The sequence below is a fragment of the Trichoplusia ni genome, chromosome 1, assembly GCF_003590095.1.
Source record: "Trichoplusia ni isolate ovarian cell line Hi5 chromosome 1, tn1, whole genome shotgun sequence".
In the NCBI taxonomy this organism is placed as follows: Eukaryota; Metazoa; Arthropoda; class Insecta; order Lepidoptera; family Noctuidae; genus Trichoplusia; species Trichoplusia ni.
Genome location: NC_039478.1, coordinates 21,274,498 through 21,284,217, shown reverse-complemented (window position 1 = coordinate 21,284,217; position 9,720 = coordinate 21,274,498). Strand labels below are relative to the sequence as shown.

Here is a 9,720-nt window from a genome sequence, read left to right as displayed (position 1 = left end):
TCTAGTGTTGTATCACACTTTACAAACTCTATTTTAGTTTGTTTTTAATGGAAGCCTTTCTATTTTTAAAGTGAATAGAATTCGGTTTTTATAAATTTTATTGATTTAGCTACAAAACTTTGCTAACCCATCAACCTATTTAATATAACCAGTAGTCGTAGCATTGTGCTTGTGCTGAGGAGTTTTTTGCACCTGTTTTTAGCAGCTAGATCGCTTAGGAACAATTTTTTACTAGCCTAACTTGATTCAATGAATTTTGTTTTTAGGTGAATATCTCAGGTCAATATCTGTTGTAGATTTCATAAACTTAAAGTTGAATGTATTAGCCTGATTTTTCAACTAAATCATACCCACTAATTTACCAGATAATATTGGTAGGTACTTAATATAATTAACAAAACCTTTTTCGTGATGACGGAAAATATCTATAACCTCAAAGAGATAAAGGCTTTACTGCAGCGTTAATGACGTCATTAAAACAATTTTGTACTTCTTACATTAAAACCCGAATAATGGCCAATTATTTCCTGCATAATAATTGGAAGTCATTTATGGCAGAAACAAAAATAAATATGAAGAACTAAAACATATGATAGAAGATACATAATATGATACCAAAGCGACGTTTCACAAATTATGAGCATTTATAAAAGGAAATAGTATTTTACAACAACATTGTTCGTTGATCACCACTGTTTTTCTTATTAATGCAACTAGGTACTAACTTTGTTACCATAAAGGTTCGTTCAGTTCAAAGACAAAAAGTGAGAACGAAAGCTGGTGATAAATCTTTTATACCGAAGGAAGCAATATGCTTAAATTTCCCCTTTTTAAATTATAATGGTGAAGAGTAAAAATAATTGCGCAAATAGGTGTATTATCATCCATAGGTGGATCCTCAAAACATTACTCTTTATTTTAGCAGTCTTGTAAAATAATAACCAATCAGGAATACGCCGTTCATCAGAAAGGTTAGTAAACCTCTTTTATTTGGAGAGATTCCCCACCAACTTTAAAACTAATATTATTGCAGTTGTGAAAGAATGAAACCATTCTATGCCATATAGTGTGCCTTCATCAACGAGATTTTTACTTCAATATTTGGTGACAGGTTCCGAACAGTACATACATGAAAAACAACATGCAAAGACAGCAAACATAACGGAATTACAAATATCGATCAATATTTAAGTCGCAATGACCCACATAGGGAGAGATGAGGCGAAACAAGCCGGTGGCCAAATGCAATGACTCCTGTTTCGTTCGGCACGCGATCAGTCGGCGTCGCAAGCTTACCGCTAGCTATTTATTGGCTTATGAATTTGTAGAACTGGCAAAGAAAATAAAGCTGTTTTTTTTTGTTTCATGGTGAGTTTTGTCTATATTGCCAATTTTCATTAATGAATGTCCGAATGGCAAGTGTAAAATCTTGAAATCTGAAGTCTGGGTTTTTGTTTATAACTGCTATTTTTGCACAGCACTGTTTCCATAGTTTATAATTTCGTAATTTTATTCCCTGTATTATAAACCAGATTTATTTTTAGGAGTAAGATAAAGTAAGGACTTTGAATTATTTGTAGGTTTTTTTATTTTCACTGAAAAACCAAAATCAAACAAGTTAAAAGAAGTAAAACTTTTACAAATCATCATCAAAAAGGAAGTAGCCAAAAGTTTTCGAAACAAATAAAATTGAAACGGGAAACAAATTGCTATTGTCCCATGAAATTGAGTGATACTGAAACATGCTAAGTAGTATAAAAAACGGTCAAAGCCCTATAATAAGTCCATAGCCCATGTTTTGAAAACATCTTATCCGTTGACATTAGCGGTAAAATTTTATCTCTGATTTTACTCTAAAATGCGAGCGTCAGACTTTACTCAATAAAAAAGAAAGAAACATTCATTTCGAGACACCAGTACCAGTTAATATCAATAAATAATGCTCAAATGTGTGAAAATGACATTTAGTGTCGATAAGACACGTGAATTTGATCCGTCATTTCCATGCACCTGATTTTTTTTTATTTACGTTAACGATTGAAGAATTTCCCTCTGGCTAATGCTGGCCCATTAACCAAAGGGATATTTTTTTCTTTTCAAAAATGACATGATAGAAAAGTTAAAAGCTTCGTTTCGTAGGTTCTGTAATAAAAGGGATTTTACGTCGTTTTACGAGTTTTAACTCCAGTAAAACCGATTTTATGTGTCATCTACGAAACATAAAGAAAAAACAAAAATTGATGACGGAGTATATCGACACATAATTTTCAAAAATCACGTCATCAGAACTCGGTATATTCAAAGATATTTTTGCAGTAATGAAATAATAGTAGGAAACTGTATAAGGTGAGCATCTTTCATACAAAACCTATGTTCTTTATTACATTGTTTATTTATTATGACCATACAGCCGCAATACTTGTTTATCTGTAATCATTAGGTCGCACTGTCTTTCATTAAGTCACTAGTAACTAAGGGCATAGAACAAAGCAATGTTAATAAACAAACCGAAAAATATTTAGGCCAATTCTAAAACAAACAATGCTCACAATAGCAGTTCCTTGGTCGCTATAACGACGGACAACCCCACTGTTTACGAGCCGAAGTCTGCACGAGAAACAGTAACGCACCACCTCCGAACACGAACACCCACCGATACAGTACGACTGGTATTATACCAGTCATAAAATCAAACAAACTATACGAAACTAACCTCAAAAAAACAAGTGAAAAAATAACGGTCAATTTAAATTTTCTAATATCGAATGTACATTCGATTAAACAAATACGAATGACAGTTCCAAATTTAAAATGAGTTCCAAATTTAAAAAGAACGCGCTGGCTGTTTTCGTTTAAAATTAAGGACTAAAAAACAAAAATGATCATTACATTAGTGTTGTTATTGCAAAGTACTTTAATACTGTCGGCGAGGGAACCGCGCCAAATAACTTTAGCGAATCAAGGGACCATATCGGGAATGTATATTACGAGATTCCGGACTAAAAGAATAGCGGCCTACCTCGGAATACCTTTCGCCCAGCCCCCAATAGACTTCAGAAGGTTTATGCCTCCAGAATTTACCGATTTACCCCAATGGGAAGGTGTGAAGAATGCGACGATATTTGCCCCGGACTGTATGCAGAGTGACCCTAAGAAGGAAGATGTGCAAAATACTTTGAAGAAGCACGACGATTTGTTTATGAAGCTCTTGGAATCGCAAATGGAGGATAAGAAGAAAAAGGAATATTCTGAGGATTGCCTTTATTTGAACGTGTATGTTCCCGATGGTGAGTAAAATGAATGATAAAAATTTCTTCTTCACAAAGGTTGTTTAAATTGTTTGAATTTCCGTTTCAGCCTTCGGTTTACGTTTCATATATTCGTATTGAATAAATTAAGTTGTCATGTGGAAGCAGGTTCATAAATATTTTGACCAAAGTTCGGAATGCATGCAATTCTATTGCCAAGGCATTTCGTACATTTAATTTATTTGATCGCGGTATCATAATAAATTTTCAGTCCCAACTAAAATACTTGAACTAAGTTTATTTATGAGACTCACAAAGCACTTTTTAAATTGCATTGGATTGAAAATTATTTTTAAAAACTTCAGAAAGTGGATTTAATAAACGCGAAAAAGCACTCCTTTTTATAAATTTCTCGTTTGAACAAGCTATTTTAAAACTAAACAAGCGAAAATAAAAGTAAAATGCTCGCCGACAATCTTTTGCCCACAAACTGGTTTTAAAAAGTGAAGAAAAGCTGTGATAAATTGTTTCATCAATCATTCAAACGTCTTTTTTCCAACGGAAGCGACTCCATAACTTTACTCGTCTAGTATCCACTTGCTTTATTTATGGTGTTATTTCGTATAATCTTTATTATCAAAGATGAAAAATTGAATAAAAAATTTACAGTTTACCTTAAAATAATTTAATATTTTACCGTTTTTTATTAAAAGGTACAGGCAATAGGCATTAATACCTAATTCGCACGTAATATTGGTGATAGGAATCAAGAAAAAAACGATCATTCAAACCCAAAAACAAATACGAAAAGAAAAACAACTGCAAATAATTTTCAGCCAGTCAAAAGTACTACGACCTCCTTACATGTAAATAAGGGTTTTACGAATAAAAAAGCATAAAAGTCCTTCATTAACCCAGTTTAGGGATTCACAAAGTTCCCCCTACAATCTGATAAGGGCAACCACGTGTGCTATCGTGCCCTACTATTGGGAATGCGATTTCTAGATTTTACGACCGTTGGTAGACGGTAAAACAATTTTAATGTGTACTTAAAGGCGTTGCGTGTAGGTTTTATTTCCGGTAAAAAGTATTTATAAACGTGATATATTGGGTTTAAACTAAGAATACAATTCAAAGTTTGGCCATCCCACGTTCAATAAAAAAAAACAATCAATTTAGAATTAGATTAAAAAAAACGGAATACAGTAATTTTAATTGTTTTTTTCTTCTTCATTGTAAAATTAATCGACGTTTGTTTATTCCTATATGAAAAGGAGCCTCTACGAAAATGTATTAAAAACCTAACAAGCGGATATATTATGATTTTAATGATTTAAACTAAATATAACTCCGATCTAAAATTGTCTTCACAAGTCTACCGCAACGATTAAGCTGTCATTAACTTGTTCAATAATTCATAAATCGAACGCGCACTCAACGAATAAATAATAAATATTCCTTAGAACTATCGCTCCACTATATTGGAGAGTAAATTACAGATTGATTAATCGATTATTTTTTTTTTTTTTTTTATGTAGCCTGTTTTAGATCCCACTGCTGGGCAAAGGCCTCCCCCTTACTCTTCCACACTTCTCTGCTTTGTGCAAGTTCCGGCCACGTGCGCCCCGCGTATTTGACTAGATCGTCACACCACCTTCGTCGCGGACGGCCTCGTTGCCGATGTCCTCCCTCCGGCGTCCAGTGTGTGACGATTTTTGCCCAACGGTCAGGCTGCATTCGCGCGACGTGACCAGCCCACTCCCACTTTAGCCTGGCTGTTTTTTCCCCGACATCTGTTACTTGCGTTATGGAGCGCAGTGTGGTGTTTCTTACTCGGTCCGATAGTTTGACGCCAAGTATGCTGCGCTCCATCGCGCGTTGGCAAATTTTGAGTTTGGACTTCTGGTGTTCTGTAAGTGACCAACTTTGAGCACCGTAGGTTAGGACGGGCAGGACGCACATGTCGATGAGCTTCCTTTTGAGAGTAATTGGTAGGCTGCCTTTCAGGTGTTCCTTAAGGGCCCAGAAACCGAAATCGATTATTAATATTTTTAATTTTCTGACGTTTTTAAAGTGTGGAAGTATGCGTAGAAGTCTGTGCCTTCTGAAAAAAAGTGTCATGAAAACATATCTAAATACATCTCGAATGTTTCCTAATAGCATTTGTTAAATGTACTGTGTTTTATATGAAGTAGCTACTTATATAAAATGATCGAGACAATTCACAACACAATAATTTTATTATCTTTGATTTATATTAAAAGGATAGGTAGATGAAATCGTTCAAAAATATGTGTAGATGTAAACCTTCTGAGAACACAAATTACCCAATCCTCTACTTTTATAAGCTGAATAAAAATCTACTTTTAAACAATCCAAATTGCGACGTAGCTAAACATAAAATGAACAAAAAGTATTTCGTAAATCCACTAACCACTTCATTATATTCCAATAAACGATAAATTGTGCCCGAATTTCGAAAATATCAACTAAACTTCATTACGCGTTGAAAAGAAATAATTTAATGAATTGGCGTTTTGTACTTTTATCGAGGACTAAAAAGCGATTATTTAATTTTGTCCAATGAAAAACTGTTAAATTTCTCTCCAATTTAGTTTAAGCTTTTAGCAGTAAATTCTTCAAAAAGATTTTAAATTAATGTTGAACTAAACGATCTGTGTAATACTAAACTTGTTAAGTTTTAACGCTCAATTCACAAAATTCTTTTTCTCGCCAAAAGTACCAAATTTAATTAAGTTTTTAGACCCTCTTGGTATAGTCGAGTTTGTTCATCTTTTGTCACTGCCTAGGATTCAAAATATTGCAAGAATTGAAACTTAACAATTACAAATTATCTGCAATATCTATGGTGTAGGTACATTTGCGTAAGAGAAAATCCAATCAAAGATCCTTGAAGATCACAAGTAGTTATGGGAGATTTTACATGATCATACAATCTCTATCTTCTACCATTATTACTCATAATATTAGTTGCTAGATATTAGAAAAAAAAAATGAAAACGTTAACTCAAGCGTTTTTATCAGGATAGCCGGCGATACTGACAAATACGCGAAACTGAATCGTTTCCAATAACTACGAATCTGTCACACGAAAGTTATTAAAAACGTCTTAGCCAACTTCCAATAAAGAAGAATCACCTGAATCAATTTCTCCAATTTACTAGCCAAGGTGATATTACCAGTCGAACATTTCCTATTTTTCTATCCTCAAATCGTATTATGTCCAAGACCAAATCGATTTGAATTTATTGAAATCGATTTACAAAATGGCGGGATCTACTCCTGGAATCGTTTTTAGTGTACCACTTTTTCAATGGGAACGAGTGGGTAATATATTACACTTAAATTTGGGACCTAAGATATTGGATGATACCTGGAAAGTGATCAGATATATGGAACAGATATCCTGGGTGATAAGTATTTATGGATAGGTCATGGATAATGTTATTTTGTGGTCGATGCCATGCAAAAGTTTTCTCATGAGGTGTTTTCTCTAGAAAAGATGATAGAGGGACAGCGTGAGTACATGATAGATTACCTCATTAGCCATCTCACATTTAAATATATCAGATAGACAGATAAAAGCTCGAAAAGCAAGACGAAGACCTAGCATTAAGTGCATCATCATCATCATCATCATCCTCATCATCAATACCCTACTTTTTAATCATTTTAACTCTCTTTACGTGATTGTATTTCCTGGAATGGATAACTCCTGATGTACCCCTTGAAGAAAGGTTATTTTGCATAAACGATTCGAATCTTAGGGTCCTTGTGCATGTGATTTGAATGTTTGTGAAACGTCTGCAACACAAGGAGTATTCTTTATAGCGGGAGTGTTAGGAATACTCCCTCTGTCTGTCTTGCCATCTTACGCCACGTCTGAAGGGCGTTAACGAGTGAACATAAGTTCCGAAACACGAAAGCCTTTTACTCCAACTCCTGTAAAATTGGCTTAAGTACAGTATACCGCAAATTACTTACACATCAAAAGCGTGATTTTAGTTAGTATACGTGTAAAGTGAGCATACGATATTACACTCTAAACTGATTTTCTGCTATGAATACGATGGAAAAAGTGTTCTAATTCCTAGTATTTGTATTTGTGGAATCTATTTTTCATAAGGCAGGAGTTTTACCAAGCACTGGGATATTTTTAGGCACGTATTAGAAGAAATAGATCGGTATCAATATTCAAAACCTTTATAATTCTTCTAGTTTTTTTTTCTGTGCAGCGATTCTTGGTTAACTGGTAGATAATGCTTCAGGGATTAAATCCGCTATTTTACATATAATATTTTTATTATGAGTATTTAGTAAATAAATGAATAACGCTTACGTAACAACTTCTTTATCAAAAGTTTTGTGTCTGCAATAAGTCTCTTCCTATTTTTGTTCGCTATTTCTCATTTAATTTATCCCAATACATCATCTAATATAAATATTTATTTAAATAAATACATGTTTTGTTTCTTACTACATCCACCTCTATTTCCAAATAAATGGCAGCAGATGTATCTTCAAAAACGTCACAACAGTACAAAGTATTATCCCTCAGGGCACTTGTATTGAGTCCGTTTTAGTTTTCATACAGATGCTAGTTTAGATTTTCTTGTTTATTTTGAATTTTACAAAGATTTCAACGTCAAAGACTTGCAAGCATTGATATCCATTTTCAAGTCTCGTATTTGTTGTGGGACTGACTGTTTTTATGATTGAGATGCTTATTACATTACCTATATTTAAATCAGTTACAACAGTTTGTAACAACCTTCGTAAGGAATCACAATCTACTAATCGCTAGGAATAGAAGTTATACAGGTACAATTCTGAAACAAAAAGCAATAAGTTAAATTTATCACAAATTTTCGACTAGAATTGTCTTACTGATACAAAGAAAAAGCAATAAAACTGAAATAATAGAGCTAAATCCCCTATAACAGTTGAAACTACTGGCATAACAGCTACCTACATCTTAAATCCGTATCATAATAGCATCGTAGCATTAACTACACAACGTTTTTCATCCACAATGACCAAAGTTATTCAATCTAGACATTTATCAGTGCAAGCTTGGCACCAAACCGTTCCTTGGCTGATATCATCTCTGAAACGTATGTTTGCTTTCGTAAAGTTGGCAACACGCATCAAATAGCGAGCATTTATCAGTCTACCCACAAACACTGAACATTAATAACGGGAAAGAGAGGTATTGAATACTTCTTTTGGGAATAAGGGTTTAAATTAATTTATAATTATAATTTATGGAGTTTCTTGTTGTTTCTTCTCCATATTAATAATATTTTCGAACCTCGCACTAAGAGTCATTACTGTAACATTTTAAAAGTGCTTGAAGGGCTACTTGAAACAAAAACTCTTTGCAATGAGAATAAAAATATCAAATGAGTAACTGAGAATTCTCGGGTTGAGGGGAACTGAGACTTTTACAGACTAATAATAACGCAATTAAATCAATTTAAACTTATTATTTTTAAATTAAATTTATAAGACACCGAGTTCGGCAGTGTTGCCACTCCAAAAAAAGAAAAGAAAAATAACTTACCTACAACTGTTATTAAAGTGTGTGAACCTTCATAATAAATAGTATGGTTTCCTTTGAATACGACAAGCCTTCGTTCTTATTCCGAGAATGTCCGGCCTAGCCGCTCAAATAAATGTACTGTCAAATAGCAGCCGTTTAGTTTTCAGGCCAATATTTATCAAAATATAATCGACCTTAGTTGTCTTTTTTCTAGGTGTATTTTTTAGTGTAGGCTTTTGTAAAAATTGTTTTTATGACTTTGTGTAATTCATTAAAAATTAAATTGGTTACAAAAGTTAAAGTAAATCGAAAAAGTCGAAATGATTATTTTCGTGAAAAAAACATGTGGATATCCTTAAATTCGTCAAACAAAAGGTGCTCAGTTCGTTTTTCTTTTCATGTTTGGTCTCTAAGAGCTTAAGACTGGATAAACCGATTTTGTGGATTCGTGAAATAGTCATCTGTCATTTGATCCCATAACAATTTCATCAAGTTTGGCACAATAGTTTTCATTTGAAGTCGATTATGCGTGTTTCTTTAAAATGGCTTATACGTACGGAGCCCTTAGTGTCAAAAGTCCGATTCTTACTTGACTATTTATTAGGTCATCGGGCTATAGGGCTGTACGTATTATGCTTAAACAATAGAATTCTAGATAAGGTCTAAAATAAAACGCTTAGGGCTTAAAAAGTTTTTGAAAAGCTTCTGTTGGTTTCAGTACTTTTATACATTGCATATTTTATCACTCAAAGGTAGGTTTAGGATAAAAGGGTCTGTGATTGTTTTTATTGCATTTTCGTGGTTAAACTATGGTGTCACCTTGTGGGGAAACAGCACAGATGCACCATCATTATTCACCCTGCAAAAAAAGCTTATAAGGATATTAGTAAATATAAAAGATACAGACAG

The 9,720-nt window shown here is 33.5% G+C and overlaps 1 protein-coding gene across 1 annotated transcript in view; it reads left to right on the top strand.

Annotated features, from left to right (window-relative positions):
* The first annotated feature begins 2,440 nt into the window (after positions 1-2,440).
* The window catches only part of LOC113499091 (carboxylesterase 1E-like), a 30,494-nt gene continuing 23,214 nt past the window's right edge, over positions 2,441-9,720 (top strand). Inside the window, exon 1 of the mRNA XM_026879441.1 lies at positions 2,441-3,287. Coding sequence (XP_026735242.1) covers positions 2,879-3,287 — 409 coding nt within the window. The 5' untranslated portion in view covers positions 2,441-2,878. The remainder of the gene's footprint in view (positions 3,288-9,720) is intronic.